Source organism: Cynara cardunculus, assembly GCF_001531365.2.
Source record: "Cynara cardunculus var. scolymus isolate 2C chromosome LG 15, CcrdV1, whole genome shotgun sequence".
Classification (NCBI taxonomy): Eukaryota; Viridiplantae; Streptophyta; class Magnoliopsida; order Asterales; family Asteraceae; genus Cynara; species Cynara cardunculus.
Genome location: NC_037542.1, coordinates 4524244 through 4541632, shown reverse-complemented (window position 1 = coordinate 4541632; position 17389 = coordinate 4524244). Strand labels below are relative to the sequence as shown.

The 17389-nt window shown below is 36.4% G+C and overlaps 2 protein-coding genes across 3 annotated transcripts; one reads left to right on the top strand and one right to left on the bottom strand.

Annotated features, from left to right (window-relative positions):
• Positions 1 to 5965, top strand: LOC112528183 (transcription elongation factor SPT4 homolog 1-like). Of its 2 annotated transcripts, XM_025139146.1 has the most exons (5): positions 1 to 144; positions 349 to 440; positions 1072 to 1127; positions 5571 to 5632; positions 5713 to 5965. In XM_025139146.1, exons 1-5 carry the CDS (start codon positions 58 to 60, stop codon positions 5761 to 5763), a joined length of 348 nt encoding a protein of 115 aa, XP_024994914.1. In that variant the 5' UTR covers positions 1 to 57; the 3' UTR covers positions 5764 to 5965. The 2 variants fall into 2 exon arrangements, with proteins under 2 accessions (XP_024994914.1, XP_024994915.1); XM_025139147.1 differs by lacking the exons at positions 5571 to 5632; positions 5713 to 5965 and adding an exon at positions 2705 to 2781 and having other exon boundaries at positions 6 to 144.
• Positions 5966 to 12651: 6686 nt separating this feature from the next.
• Positions 12652 to 16135, bottom strand: LOC112528182 (alpha,alpha-trehalose-phosphate synthase [UDP-forming] 6-like). The gene is made up of 3 exons (XM_025139145.1): positions 13971 to 16135; positions 13452 to 13725; positions 12652 to 13122 (listed from the first exon to the last, which is right to left on the bottom strand). Exons 1-3 carry the CDS (start codon positions 15938 to 15940, stop codon positions 12838 to 12840), a joined length of 2529 nt encoding a protein of 842 aa, XP_024994913.1. The 5' UTR covers positions 15941 to 16135; the 3' UTR covers positions 12652 to 12837.
• Between the last annotated feature and the right edge of the window lie 1254 nt (positions 16136 to 17389).

Below are 17389 nucleotides of genomic sequence, written 5' to 3'. Positions count from 1 at the left end.
CGACGCCGTGGCAGGTGAAGTTTCGAGAAAAAGCAGGAGGGCAAGTGGAGGTAAACGATGACGACCGCTGCGCAGATTCCGACGAGCTTCGGCCATGAACTTCGAGCATGTCTTCGTTGCCGCCTCGTCAAAACCTACGATCAGGTTCGCTACTTCTTTTTTTCTCAATGTCATTATTCTACCCGGGCTAAAATTCCAACTAGGGTTTTGTATTACGGTTTATGGTTTTTGTTCTTATAGTTCAACCTAATTTGTGTTTCCATTTTTGTACTTTGTAAAGTTGTTCTTTGTATATGGAATTTGTTCTTTGCTACTTACATTGGGCCGTTTGTATGTTGTGAGTTGCAGTTTCGAGAATCAGGGTGTGAGAACTGCCCTTTCTTTAAGATGGATGAGGATCATGAGCGTGTCGCTGATTGTACTACACCTAATTTTACTGGGTAATTATTACTGCATAAGCATTTGTCTGTTATGTGTAAATGCGTGAATGATTGAAATCATTAGAGCTTATATGTTTCTTAGAATGCATGAAACGTTCACTATTATGTCTGGGTTGTCGACGACTCTAAGGATTCAGTTAGAGAAGATACATTTGTGGCAGTAAGCAAATGAAGGACATCCAGTTTGCTTCTACAATAACAATTGATCGGAGTTGTTAAAATATTTAGACAGGAGAAACCAAAAGGCCATCACGATTTTAAAACACATAGAAATTTTTTGGAAGTTTTCTGATTTTCAGAGAATTCAGCAGTTCTACAAAAAGAGAAGGTACTTTTTTTTCTTTATTTATGTGAATTACATGAGTGCTTCTTTGTTGGGATTGAGGTTGGGTTTGGTTAGTACAAGATATAATGACATGTGATTATTTTAGTTGATACCTTTCTTCGGTTATAGGCTCAGTTGAGTAATATATTTTAGCTTAGAATTTAGATATCATGTGTTTTAGATTGAGGTTTGAAGTACTTCAGTATAATGGTCACTGTTAATCCCTCCCCATCCCACTGTTTTTTTTTAATCATCATCTCCAGCTCACTTTGTATTAACCTTACTAAATGTTCCCTTTTGCTGTAGTATCATCTCAGTAATGGATCCTGCCAGAAGTTGGGCTGCTAGGTGGCTTCGAATTGGTATGCCTAATTCCTTAATCCCATTGTATCCATCTCTTTGTGTTTTTAAAATTTGATGGTCCGCGGAAGAAGATTTTACTTATGCCATCTCATAGAGGATTATATCCAAGATTGTCAATTTATCACCCTGCCTGCTAGGATGGTGGATCTTGACTGTAGCTGAAATCCAAATGCTGAGGTGGGCCCTCAAAATAGAGATATGTTAGAAATGGAAATACTTGGAAAAAGGGGATGGTGTTACAATTGATATAGAATTCGGTGAAGCTTCAGATGTTTAGTTAGTGTATGATAGAACTGTTTATGCATTATTAGCTAGTTGTATGGGAGAACAGAGAAAATAAGAGAGTAGATTTTTGGTAAGAATAACCCAGGTGGAAGTAGGAAAAATGATCCTGTCGTTGGAACATGGCTGAAAAATATGACAGTCAAATCTAGTTTCTATTTTTGTTAGATCCATGTTTGGCCACCCTAAATGGCTTAGGATAAAGGCAATACATGAGTTGGTAATTAGTCTCTTTGGGTAGAAAAATGCTAAAGCAACAGAAAAATCTAGTACGGTCTGGCTCTTGATATTCACTCGACATAAAAGGCATCAACCTGTGATGGGGCTTGAGGTGCCCAATGCTTGATTTACTAAAGGTGGATCTCTACTATTGAATAAACACACAATTTCTTGCTTTGTTGCAAAGTCAAGATATCATAAAATGTATGACATACTGTTTTCTTAATTTTTTCATAGTAATTTTATGGCATCACATGTATGTGTATAGGTTTATGTGTAGAACTTCGGATTCATTTTAAGCTGCTTTGTGATGTTTCATTACCTTTCATCAGTGAATATTTGTAGATATGTGAGTTGCTAATATTTTGTTTTTATTCATATTTCTTATGGTTTTACATTAGGGAAACTGCTTTGGTATTTGCATTAAGCTTCTTATCAATGTGAATCTACTTCAGATGTGCAGTAGGCATTCCCTTTTGTGGATAATGAATTGTTTGAGGAGTGGTGACTAGGATTCATTGTACTCCAACTCTATAAAGCCTCGGCAGCAGGAAAATCGATAAGATTTCATATATTGATCACTATTTATTTTTCCTGGTAGAATTTCACACCAAGGAGTTCCAAAAGTTTTAGGAACTTTATCTTCATGCACTGATGTCACATTGTGTTTCTTTGCTCTAGAAGAATGAAAATATAGGAGTAGGACTTAAGTCAAGCCGTATGTCAATTATCCATTGACATTTAATTTATAGTTTTTTTGTTCTTGTCTTTACCTCTATGGCTATATGTGAGTAGTTACAATGTCAGTCTCTCTCTCTCTCTCGCTCGCTTGTCAGATCATTTTTTATAGTATAAGTTGAACTTTTACCAAATTTGCGGTGCTGTGAACTTGTTTATTGGGGCTGCCCCAAGTATATGTAAGGGGTTTACATTCAGTTGATGAACTTCGATTCAACATTGATCCAAGTCATGTAGATCTGAAGTAAAGACTTCCAAGAAGATTAAGAGCTAGATTTTCAGAAGTGTATTCAACACATGGGACTAACTGGAGTTCATGCTTCCTTGCACGTGACAGAGGAAGCTGGACGAGGGAATAGTCTAAGGAGCTGTTTACCAACACAAACTGGCAAGCACTAACCTGGTAAGAGTTACATCCTCACCGACCTTACCGTGTAAGCTTCTCAGCCATGAAAATACCGTGTAAGAGTTACATCCTGACCGACCTTACCATGTAAGATTCTCAGCCATCAAAATATCATAGTATAAGCGTCTCTTACCCGATAAGCACTAACCGAGAAAGAGTAAACACCCTCACCAGGTACGATCATCAGTTAGTATTGTTGGTAAAGATCATCATCTCTGACCAGGTAAGCGTGTCTTATCCGGTACTGGTAAGAAGCAATAAGTGTTTAGTTACCCGGTAAGAGGCAGTAAGTGTTTAGTAAATAGCCCCTAAGCCTGGGTTGTCTGAAGCTAGCATTGGAAGCTTCCTTTTACCGAATAGATGTGGTGGCAAGCAATTTAGAAGTTGGAAATGGGCCAGTCTATCTTATTAAGTCACTTGAAGAATGAAGAGGCATAATCAAAGTAGTAATATATAAATAAATCAGTGATTATGTTACATTGGATATGTTCTTAACTTTAATATAAATTTTACCCTGTGTAAAGCAAGAAGGTCTGTGGTTTTGTGTAAAAGCTTTTGTTGTATGCCTATGTATAGTCAAGGTGCTGCCACAGTGCCTCTCCAATGTGGTGGCCTGGTAGATAAAGATGATCACAATCTAGGGAAAGCAAAACGTGCAAAGTATTTCTGTGATGCATTAGGACTTCTGTTCTATTTTGTAGCCATGGCTGTTATTTCATATCTGTTTTCACTCTTGGACTGTTATTTCAACCTTTATTTTGAATTTATACCAACTTACTTCAATTCTAACTTTGATGTCATTCCAACTTAAGTTTCATCTTTATTATGCTATCGCAACTTAATTGTCAATATCTTTCTTTCATTTTTGTATTTACCTTCTATGTTCTTTTTGGAAGCACAGTAACTTTTTGTTTCTTGCAGTTCTATATCAAAATATGTTTCTTGTTTGACTCTGCATCTCTAATACATACTCACAATGGAGGCCTTCTGTAATCTCATAGTATATGCTTTTTTACCCTCTTGTTAACATTTCTTTTCATGGCACACGAATTGTATTTGGAAATTTACAAATTGTTGGTTTTGTTTGATAGTAACTACCAAGTAAATGTTCTATAGTCTTTTTACTTTAAAATGGATGTAATATAAGTGAATGTAATTTCTCTTGCAAATTTATAGTAGCGTATGGGTTTATGAGAATTGTATGGTTCATGCTCGGGCCATGCCTCTTTTTGGGCTAGTACCATGCTTCTGCTACCTGCTGTATATTCTATACTTGAATGACTTTTCAGTTGTTGTCTATATGATCTAGCTATATAAGGTACTAGAGCTTTATTCCTGCAGAATTGTTCATCTGACGTGAAACTGTGGAAGGGAATAATTTTAGTAGAATTATCATGCAGAGTGGTCCTTAACATTGTAATTGCTTACTGGAATATTAAATATAGGAGGGGAATGGGTTGGGGAAAAAGTTTAGCATATTGAGTTCTATAAGCTTCCCCCACAAAGGTAAATGTGGAACCACTTCCAAAAGATACTGTTATGCATTGGCCCAAGCTCATTAGTAGGATGTATATTCTAGAAGGGGTAGTTATGTATCTTTACCATAGAGTCTGTCATGGCTGTTAATGAATAGGGAGCAAGTGGCAGTGAGAGGATCATCCAGAAAATCAGTAAGAGTGTCGTGGGAGGGCTCTGGCCTATCAAATAGCCAGAAACCCTTCTGTTCTTGTCAAACTGAAGCATCCACAGTGGTGTTACCAATCTGTTCCTATTTCACTTGTTCAATTGAAATCAGTTCATAACAGATATATGCATGTAGATTTATGCATAGACACTCATTTATTTTTAATAACCGGTATAATCAAAGTACTGAAGAGAATTGGGCCTTGGTAGAAAGGTGAACTGCATATAGAAGTAACATTTGCTATGCCCTTTGGTTTTGCCTGTTAAAATTGTTGAGAAGGGTAGATGGTTGCTTGGCTAGGTTCAAGGAGCAGAAAGGAGACACAGCTGGGGGTGAGTAAAACAATCCACATTAATTAGTTGGATTTTGTTATTAACAGACATTTGTGAAGTTCATCAGTTCTTTTGACAACCACCAGTTGATAGATAGCACAGGTGATCAATGGACCATTGACAAAAAATAAGTGCACGCAGGCCAAATGAAAATAAGAAACGGAAAAGCACGAGTACATAATTCCATGTTTTGCATCTATTCTTGTATTCATGCATTTCTGTCTCAAGTAGTTGCAGTTGGTTGAGTTTATCTTGGCTCACATTTGCAGGAATTATAAAAGGTTGTTAAAATTGCCATTTTAAGCTACTTCTTTGAGAACCATTCAATGTTGATAAGAATGCACACCTACTTATTTTCCTTATCTGGTCCTAGATTCTAGATTAATTTAAAATGTGACATGTTCCAATTTGAGGTTTTATGTTTATTTAACCATTATTGCCACCATACACTAAATTTGCAGTTAATGAAAATCTTAACTTGTGTTTAAGAATCATAACCGAAGACCATTTTGTATATTATAGAAAAATGCCTCCACCTTTCACGGAAGGAAGTGTGTGGAAAGGCCAACTACAGAATTGACGTACAATCTGAGAGGGGTGCGATTATTTTTAGGCGTTGTGTAACTGTGTGTGTCATTTCGTTTGTACCTTTGCAGTGAACAATTATCGTTCATAAAATGTGAACTTTTTAGTCCTTTGGTGGAATATAGTTTGCCAATCAACATCTTTTCCGTAGAGAATTATTGGCTTAGGATTTGTGGTTATTGGCAATGTTTTGCAGGCAGATACGTTCCTGGCTGCTACACACTGGCGGTCTCAGAAGCACTGCCGGAGGATCTGCAGGTTCTGTGAACAGTCTGAACCATCTTTTTACCAAAAAAGCATACGTATGCATGTATTTACTGTTTGCATTTTTTTTGCAGTCTATTTGTGAAGAAGAGCGGGTGCAATATATTCCACCAAAACGCGTATGACGTATATATGCACATGGATGTAAGCTGACTTGATTAGTTGTAATTTTCTGGTACGAAAACTCAGACCCACTTCCCTGTAGGGGACATAACATTCTGCTGTACTGTGAGCTTTTGCTTTTGAGGGTACCCTGTTCTTTTATATGAAAATTTCATTGGGTCGAGTTTAAACCTTCCTTAATTTGATATTCAGGTTTGGTCTTGCACCAGTTGGGTTGGGGCGTATTTCTAAACATTATATTGAGTGCATTTGGTTAGGCTTTAGGGTTTTAATTTGACATGAGTAGTTTAGTAAGTTACCGTCTTTCTTGCTTTCGTTCTACGTATTTTGGTGGGACAAAAATGCATTTATGTACCACTAAGTTTTGTCTAATATCGCGCTAAATGTGGGGCATTTTTTGTTCTTGCTATCACGTATATCAAACGCACTCTGAGTAACATGTTTTCAAAGTGGAATCACGGAAGTCATTGATGCTTTGATGAGTGTCGAATGTGTTTTATGTTTGCATGGGTGGACTTCATGATATATTGGGTTCGTTTATGATGGTAATGATGGCTATAAGTTACGTTTCTTGTTTAGGAAAAAACAAAAGATGGTCAATGTTGTAGTGATGGGATTGTTACTATATTGTTTTAAAATACGTCTCATTCATTTTCATTTTCATTTTCTATCTTGTTATCGGGTCAAAAGTACCGCTTCATGATAGCATCGATTTGGACCCCTTTTTCGATCAATTTTCTTGATTCAGATCGGCTAAAGACGGGCCTAAAGTCTGAATTGGTTTGTACAAAGGTTCTAAGTTGCGTGAGCTGTGACATGGCTCGAAGGTCAAGCCTCAAGTGCTGCAGCAAGGATGTGTAGTTTTTCAAGGCGTGACTTAAGGAGCAAATTTGTTTGTCATATATATATATATATATATACATATTGTATATGTGTATATATATATATATATATATATAGTTATATATACATAAATTTATATTAGAAGAAAAGACGAAGGATCATGTATTTAAAAGTTAAGATTAGAAATGTAAGAAGAGATCTTTACTCTTTCTCACTTTTAGAAGGGAGTTAAGACATGGGAAGGGGTCCCGAATTGCACTTTAGAAGGGAGTTAATCTCATATCCCTCCATGACTTGCGCTTTAGAAGTGAGTTAGGCATGAGAATGAATCCCAACCTGTCGGGGAACCCGGTCCACCTGCCCTTGTTGGGGATGGGGATTCCCTACTAAATCGGGGACGAGGATCCCTGTTTGTCTCAAACCAGGGACAGCGACGGGTATTGTAGTCCCTGCCCCACCCGTCCCGTACCCGTTATATATACATATATATATACATATATATACATATACATATATATATATATACATATATATACATATACATATATATATACATATATATATATATATAAATATATATATATATATAATACATGTGAGGGGGTTTAGTGGTGTAAGGACGACTTGGCCTGCAACCAAGATCGTGTCGAGAATCGTCCGTGTCTCTGATTTAGTCTTGCATGTGTATCATATATGATGAAATAATAGTATCACATGTGATTGTCTATAATAAAAAGATGTTCTCGCATTCTCGTAAAATGAAAGTGTTCTCGTTTGAACACTTCCATATATATATATATATATATGTGTGTGTGTGTGTGTGTGTGTTAGCGATGAGCTCGAGACCTAAAAGAAGAAAGAACAGAAGAATCCATCTAAATCGTTAGATTGAGATGGTCCATTGGATGTGATTAAAAAGATGGTTATGACCACCTTTCCTAAAATTACAAATAATATTTGCCCTTAATTTTTTAAATCAAAAATCAGCGAAATGCAAAAAGAATTGGAGTAAAATAAGTTGCACCAAGAAATAATCACTTTATTATCTTTAAATTGACATCTATTTTGATATATATATATATATATATATATATATATATATATTTTTTTTTTTCCCTTTTTCATGGTTCTCTGGGTTTTTTTTAAACTTATCTCTAGATATTTTCCTATAATAATATTATTATATAATTAATGTTTTTACTTTTTGAAGTCAAGTGAGACAAAAATCTGAAAAAGACAAATGCTCTAACGATAACATACATCTTTAACATAAATTAGTGTTAGGGACCCAAACCATTGTAAAAGTGATACAACAGAGACATGATCCATCAAATTTTTAGAAGCTGAATAAAATCCGTTTGAAACGCATAATCACAAGTAGGGGTGTACGTGGGTTGGGTTGGGCGGTTTACAACATTTTTACAACCCCTCAATTATGACGGTTTGAAAAAATCTCAACCTAATCCAACCCAAAATATTCAAAAGTATAACCCAACCCAACCCTTACGGGTTGAGGTGGGTTGGGTTGGGTGGTTTACAACATTTTTACAACCCAACCCAATTATGACGGTTTGGAAAAAATCTCAACCCAAACTATTCAAAAGTATAACCCAACCCAACCCTTCCGGGTTGAAGCGAGTTGGGTTGGCGGGTTAGTAGTTACATAAATTTAACGAATGAGATAATTCATAAAACTTAAGTTTATAGACCATATTATAAAATGTCTAATCTAAAATGGTTACAATAGGTTTATATGACGTTTTTGAACGCTTCAACAAGTGTTTTACAATGATTTTTAAATAAAATGTTATTTTATATAAATATTTTGAGAAGTGTCCCTAAAACTCATCTATTTATAGGGTACATATGTTCAAATACACTTTTCAAGTCGTGTCATATAAAATAACTAATATGATATTTTATTTTAAAACGTCATATAATTTGTTAGGTAGCTCAAAATCATCCTATAAACATATTGTAACTCTTTTAGATAAGACATTTTTCTTGTTTCATCCTATAAAGAATCATATTAGGACGCTTAGACATTTTAGCCATCCTATAAGATCTAATGTTGTTGTAGCGAAATGTTATAACTAAACATTTTATTTCCACTAAAGTACAACATCAAATGACGGGGGTATTTAGATTGATGGATTCGTCAACAAAATATCTATTAGTATAATTCATATTCTCCGACATATCAATTTGTTGTTGCTGCAAAAAAGATTTCAATAATTTTCTCTTATTAATTAGATTATTTGTCATCATTCTTTGATCGTAAATCTCTTTCAATAACCTATACGTTTAATTAAAATGAAATACAAACATAATATCAATAAAAATTATACATTATTAATATATATATACATAATAAACACACACACACACACACACATATATATATATATATATATATATAATTTTATAAAAATTATATATTAGTGGTGGTTTGGCGGGTTGAGCTGGGCCCAACACAATTTCAACCATCCTAATTGGTGGGTTAACGGTTTGACGGGTGGACGGTTTGGCAGTTAGACGAATTGGGTTTAATGGGGTTGTTAGCGGATTGGGTTGGACGGATTTTACAAGTTAACGGTTTTTTTGCACCCCTAATTACAAGTACCAAACGTATTAACAAATTAGTCAAATCATTTGCACATGAAGTCAAAGTTAAGATCTTTCAAAAAACACCATATCTAACTTTTCCTATATTAATTTATATCATTAAAATATTTAATATAAATTTAATATTTAAATAAAATCTTGAAAAAAATTCATATGAAATGAAAAAGAAATAATTTATTTGTCTAAAGTTCTAACATTAGATTTCAAAGAATGAGTAAATTACGGTTTTGGTCTCTTAGGTTTGTCTTTTTACAGAAGTGGTCATTTATCTTTATTTATCATTAAAAAACCATCCACCTATGCAATTTGTCTTGGATTTGGTCATTCCCTCTAACATCTGTTAGTATGAGAGCAAATTGGTCCTTTTACTATTTTCTTTATTTCATTGTTTTTTTAATTATGCTATATACATTATACATTATACTTCATCGTGGGAGGCATTTTCTTTTCACCTCGACCTCATGCTTCCCCTCCGGCATTAAACCCCTATTACTCTCCATGACCCCTTCCCTCACACCTGCAACACCCCTTATGTCTCTACCTTTTGTCCGATTCTAGATCTGCAGATTCCTCTTTGCTTCAGGCGTGATCGATTCTGATCAGTTCCAAAGAAGGTTTTGAAGGGTTGGGATGTAGTGATAAATGTCTTGGAGACTGGAATTCAAGATGTATTAGTTGCATATTTGAACTTCGTTTATGTTGTTGCTTGAATTGCTGAGCCCTTGAATCCCAAACCGAGTCTTGCATCACTGGTATGATGTGAAAACTTTTACATGAAAATAGAGAGATTTTAAGAGGTTGCTATTGTCAATAACACAAGAGCATCGATGCTTCAAGAAATGGACTTCAAGAAAGAGGCACCAAACAATGGAGCTTAGAATAGAAGGGGCTGTTTGACAGTTGCTGAATGATTTTTTGCAGAATGATTAAGAGGCTCTCATGATGTGTTGTAAAATAAAATATAATTGTTCGGTAATTGTTTACAATTGAATTAGAGTGTTGAATGGTTAAGGGAGGCCCATGATACAAAATCATTCAGAAGATTTTATAACCATTAAAAGACATATTTTTTTTGGCAAACATGATTCATCTCTTAACGATTTAGAGAAAAATCGGATTCAGTTGTCAACTGCCCCTGGCTCTTAACGGAACTATTAAGAGGTATACAAACTACCGCCAAACATGGCACAGTTTTTAAAGGGTATCCAAGAATCCCACTAGTTCTTGGAGGGGTAGACAGGGTGATGGCGGAAGGCTACTGCTACAAGTGGAAATGGATGGGTTTTTTTTAACATGATTCGAGTCTAGAAATCCATTCCATTTACTTCTTCATTTTCAGATTTCCAATTACAGTTTTGAATTTAGTGGTTGCTTGAGGGATTTGGGTTGGTCTAGTTTAATTTTGGATTTTTTTTGTTCGGATTTAGTTTTGTTACGTCGGAGAAGAAGACCCGAGGAAAGGGTGCAGTGTTGTCGTCGGCGGAAGAGAAAGGAGGGCGGGGTGTATTATTTGAAAAATGGTATAATAAAGAAGAAAGTGGTGAGATGACCAATTTACCCTCATACTTAATAGAGATAATGGACGGACGTTAGAAGGAAGGACCAAATCTAAGACAAATTGCATAGATGAAGGATTTTTTTGTAATAAATAAAAATAAATGACCAGTTCCATGAAAAAGGACAAACCTCAGGGACCAAATCTGTAAGTTACTCTTCACCTTTTATCTCGTTTTCCATACAAAAGAGAACCGCCCACTCCGTCAACCCTATCATGAAGAGCCTTCCGATCGCCGGAATACCGGAGCAACCCTACTCTTGATATTCAGATCCGTCGACCCAAAATTGACTCAATATATGAACAGTTGTTTGCCTCCACTTCTTACACGGTTTCGATCATTTTCTTCATCTTAATCGGGGGCATGGATTCATTTCCATCATGGATGGTCGTACAATCCGTTCAATTTCCGACCAAAATTGTAAATACCAGTGGACTGTTGCTGTTTTTCTCAATTTCTCACCAACTAATAGAAAAAGCGACGATCGTTGAATATGGTTAGTTTTACTAATTTCACACTTGTAGCAAGTTCTCGTTCTTCATTGTTGCAATCGTAGAAAGTCTTCGAAATTGATGATTTAGGGTTTACAGATTTCATTTCAACGGTATATGTGGTTGTAGAAATTTGATTCATATCGACCGTTCATATTTTATCTATTCAAGCTTGTTTCCTGTGAATGCTGATGCGAAAGTTAATTGGAAGAATTTATTAGTGGATGATTGCCATGTTTCTCAAAGATGCGTGCATCTTACTGAGAATAATGAACTCCCATTTTTTTTTTGCTATAGTAATAAGAAACGCACAAACACAAAGTAACAAAACGAACCATTCTTCTAGATCCAAGTCAAAGCCAATCAAGAACTTCTTAGTTTATAAGATGACTAACGTAACCTTCTTGAAGGAGGGGAGTAGTTTGCACTTAGTTTTGACCATAGAAAGTACTTTCCTTCATGTGGAATAAGAATATTTTGAATCTTAAAGCGGCTATATTTGAGCCCTCTTCTACTAATTTTCTCCCATATTCATCAACATCATATTATCCGTTTTCACATTTCTAATGCTGTAAATTAATCCAAATGGGCTCTTTCAAAAACTGTCGGCATGATCAGAGGCTTTACGGCTTGGCCTAGACATGTGCCCCGGCTCGGGCTTCTTGTGCATCCTCTACTCTAGTTCAACCAGTTTGGCTAATAAGATGAACTAGATCCCCAACCCCAAAAGCACATGAGAAGATACTGTCTTGCTCGAGTGCTGCTTATATATAACAAATGACAAGCCTGCTAATTGGCTCGTTTGATTTGCTATAACAAGAAAGCATTGGATTAAGGCTATCTGCCTTTTTTGGATATAGTCGGCCACTTATTGAATTGAATCCATGGAGCACAATGTCAGTCATTCAATGTTGAAATATCCTATGCACACAAATATCCAAGCCTGACCTGAAAAGGCTCAGACCCAGGTCTAAGCCAACTAGCCAAGCCTTAAAAGCCCAATCTCATTTTTTTGAAAAAGGCTGGACAGACTCGGGCCTTAAAAAGGCCAGTCAAGTCAAACGGCCTATTCTTACAGCCAAAGCTCAGGCCTGAAAAAGACCGGGTTTTTTTTGCTTACCGAAAACGGGTTTGGAAGGTTTGATCCTTGTGCACTGTGTGTAGAGCTCCTCCAAATGTCTTCTATGATCTCTTCATAGTTCCAAGACTGGTTATAAGTTAAAATGTATGATGAAACATCCTTTCCTGTGTTGTGTATCTTCATAGGTGCCAAGTCACTAGTAACTAGTTCATAATTTGCTATTACAAGAAACAATTGAGCCTAGTAACGAGTCTGGAACTTGCCATAATAACAAACACCAAAGCCTTGTATGTAAGAACCAAGAAAAAAGATCCAATTCTACCATGAAGAAAGCAACCGAAACCACAAAACAAACATATATGTACAAATGAAGTAAGTTACAAGTTTTTAACAACAGGGAACCTCAGTTCTGTAACTCGTATTTAATCTACTATGAAATTTACAATTAAACAAGTAGGAAATGAACATACCATATATTTCTCACACAGATTGTTCAGATACGGACGCCAATCCCTGCATCAGTCTAGCAATCTCGACCGTATCATCAAGATAATACGTGGCCTTGCTCGGTTTGTTACCAACTGTGCATGCAAACACTTCTGCGTTTGGAGCAATACATTTACCCGAAGCAACAGAACTAGTAATCACCTCAAACATATCTTCATCCGATCGATCGTCCCCGATACACAGCACAAAATCTGGGGTCATCCCTCTCTCTTGCAATGTGGCAAGCAGTCGTTTTGCAACCAGTCCTTTGCTTACACCCTGAGATAAACCATATTTTATTCTCGATCAATGCATATCTACTATGCATGCAAATATATGCATTGATGCATATACTCAATGAAATTCATATAGTGTGTTCTCACATCTCGAAATATTTATGGTTCTCATTTGATAATATTCCCCATATATACAGCGGGCTAATCGAGTGAGAACCATAAAGCGATTACAAACTGTGAGAATCGGTTTCACATGATTTTTTTTCATCTAAAGGTTAGGAGTTAAAAGGTATTGATTAACATATATTTGTTTCAAAATCTTTTCCCTCGCTTCTTGGTTAGCCAAAGAGATTCAGCTCTAACTATTCATACCTGTGGTTTAACCTCTACGCTACTCTGCCCTCTCTTCACTGTAACTGGTTCGTTGGCAAGCACACTCTCGAGATGATCAAGAAGCTCCTTAGCTTGACAAGATCCAAAATCAGGATCTGCGTCTTCATAACACCACACCATGGACCTATCTTTCATTTCGATAGTTGATCCATCGGTTGTCTCGGTATAAAGCGTCATAACTGGATGAACATTCTGCTTCCACCCAGAGTCTTCGACATGCACACATGTCTCCCATTCCTCATCTCGTTTTAACCTAAACAGACAGACAAGAACAGGTTGAAATGAGAACCGTACATATTTTAAAAACCTAAGAACCAACTATTTCATGAATTATTCATCATGAATAACCCTAATCTTCATGAATATATATTCATATACCATGCATTTTTATTATTAATGATGAATAACCTAAAATATTATTAGTTATTAGTGATATTCATCATGAATAATTCATGAAAAGTTGAGGTTCTCATCCTGTAAAACTAAAGGTATGGGTACCTTAGAAAACAGCCGTGCTCTGCTGCAAGTCCGAGCTTCTCACAAGAAGCAAACCATTCCTCTAGGGTGTTTTGGCTTCTTGCACTCACAACAAAAACCATATTGTTCTTATCTCTACACAAAGTGTTGATCATTTCTATTGTTTTAGAACTTGGGCTCTTATCAATGGAAGATTGTGGCATTAAAGTGCCATCATAATCTAAAAGAATCGCTCGTGTTGTAGTTCCTTTATAAGCCGAAACTATATGCTCCATTAAAAGCTTCCTAAAGTTTGGATCTAAAGCAACAACTCTAAAACTCAACCCGAACCCGATCCCCCAACACCTTTTCGTCACATGATCTTTACAAGTCCTCTCCAAGTCTTGTAGAAAGCTACGAGCCCAGTAGCCCACATCGTGAGTACTCACGTATCTATAATGCTTTTCGTGTCTCATTTGCTTCTCAGGTTCACTCAGTTCCAACGCACAGTCCATTGCATCCGCTACCGAATCAATATTCCACGGGTTGACCCGTATGGCCCCACTCAGGGACGGGGAGCATCCGATGAACTCGGAAACAACCAGCATGCTTTTTTTTAACATAGATGGCTCAAAACCTAAGACCTTATCTAGTTTTCCGTTCCCTTGGCGGCTGATAATGTATTCGTACGGCATAAGATTCATACCGTCTCTAACAGCCGTGACCAAACAACACTCTGCAACAACGTAATATGCTACCCGCTCGTAAAACTTAAGGGGCTCGTCAATCAAGATAACGGGCTCGTACCCTGGTTTCCCGAAAGTCTCGTTGATTCGTTTAACGGTCGAATATGTCTCGGCCTTCACTTCCTTCACGTCGTTCCCAGTTCCCCTAGCCGGATTTGCAATCTGGACCAAAACAATCTTTCCCTGCCACTCAGGATGCTGAATCAAGAGTTGTTCCATGGCTAGTAACTTCAAGCTAATGCCTTTAAATATGTCCATATCGTCTACGCCTAACAACATTCTTTTCCCCTGATCTTGAAACTGCTTGATGAGTTTGGAAACTTTTGATTCTGTTTCGGGTTGGTTTAAAACAGACTCAAGTCTCTTCATATGAATTCCGACGGGGAGAATCTTGATACTAACCGTTCGGCCGTAGTACTCCAAACTGATATAACCACGTTTTGATTCATACGAAAGCCCTAACATTCGACTACAACAAGATAGAAAATGGCGGGCATAATCGAAAGTATGGAAACCAATCAAATCCGAATTCAACAGAGCTCTAAGAAGCTCCTCTCTGATGGGTAAAGTGTTGTAAATCTCGGAGGATGGGAACGGGCTGTGCAAGAAAAAGCCGAGCTTAACCCGATTGAACCTCTTCCTCAAGAAGGTGGGTAAAACCATGAGATGATAATCATGAATCCAGACGAAATCCTGTTCTGGATTTATGACCTCCATGATTCTATCGGCGAAAATCTTGTTAACGGAGACGTAAGCTTGCCATAAAGATCGGTTAAAACGGCCGCCTAAATCGGGTGTTAATGGCAACATGTAATGAAACAATGGCCACAAATGTTGCTTACAAAAGCCATGATAGAATCTGGTATACAATCCAGGTGGGAAAAAGGTGGGTACACATTTGAATGATTCCAAAAGGGTTTGTGAAACCTCATCTTGTTCGTTTGGATGAATCTCTTCTTTCAATCCACCTACGTAGATCACATCCATTTCATCATCGTCTCCTAAACCGTCTTTCAGCTGAAGAAGAAGTGAATTCTCATCCAGACTGAAACTCCACCCACCACTGGCTTTCCGGTGACCTCGAATTGGTAACTGATTAGCTACTATGATCAAACGATCATGTTGAATGGACGACGACGACGACGACGATGATGATACACTCTCATCATCGGAAACAGTCATAATTCGAGGGGTTTGGATAAAGGACGGCGACGGATGTTCGCCGGAGACGAGATTTAGTAAGTTTGAATATGATTTTGATACCATTTCCAGATAGGAATACCAACTTAAACACTTACCAAAATCATCAAAACAATTTCAACAAAAAGAAACCCTAGAAGATGAGCAAACAAGAAACCCTAAATGGGTATTATTGATTACACCAAATAAAAACAAACCCAGATGAAGAAATTTTACCAGGTGGTCTTTGTGTTGAATCCCAGGAGAGGAAGAGAGCTGAACAAGAAAGCTCTTCTTTCTTTCTCAGCTTTATGGAGCTTGTTTATATAGAATCAGCCAGGTTTTGCTTAATGGGTTTTTGCAAATGTGGTTTGTTTTTTTCCAGAAATGGGTTTGTAAAATGACTTATACATCATGTATTAATACTTGTACAACGATCTGAATTTGAGAAGTTTGGATGTGGAGAAAAGGGTCATTAATGAAATATCTAATCTGTTTGTTTTTTCTATTTTAAATAATGGTTTTGGATAATTTGTGAAGATGAAAGAAATCTGAATTTGATTATTTATGATCATGTGACCTGTCATCTTGATTTTGGTTAGCATGAGATAAAAGGTTCCTCTTTAATTTTGTTTTATGTGTATGACATGCTTGATTATCATTATCTGGTAACTCCTCAATTAATGGAGGGGTTAATATGATACTTACCCAATAAATGTTGATCGGGTAATTTTGTTCACTTGATGTACATGACAAGGGCTGAAAATTTTACCCGGTAAGAGCGATGATAAGGATAGAGAGAGAGTCTTATTCGGTAAGTGATGATGATGACTTTTACCCGGGTAAGCGTTTACCGGGTAAATTGTTGCATACGATACCGTTTTAATATACTATAATCTTATCTAGTAAAATAGATTATAGTGTTGACTTCTACCGGTAAGCGTTCATCGGGTAAGTATTTGGGTAAACGGCCCCTTAGTTTGGATCCGCATGAGGTATTTGGATTAATTTATAGATCTTTCCCATGTACTTGTGGACCATGTTCAAAAACTTTTTTTTCCATTTTAATCCTTCCGTAAATTGAGGAGGTGACACTTGTGTAGGTAGTGGCTTTTTTAAAATTTTGGTAGAGAATTTACTAAAGAGATTAATTCAGTCCCTAAAATGGTTATTTCTCTTATATTTATTATATTATAGAATATTAGGTTAATTTTTTTGTAAATAATTTATTAACATTAATATTGTTTATTAATACATAGCTTTTTAAAGTTTAAGTATCTACGTTTGAACTTCACAAAACCAATTTATTAACAAATTTACAATACAATATAAACGTTGAGACCTACGAATATGACAGATACTCAAGGGGTGTTTGAGATTGCTTATAAAAACAACTTATTGACTTATTCCGGTGTGACATCAGTAATAAACATTTTTGAGTGTTTGGATAAACAGCTTATACCGGTGCCAAACCGATAATAAGGAGTTTTTGAAGAAGTTAAACCATTCTAACTTATAACAAGTTGATAAAGACTT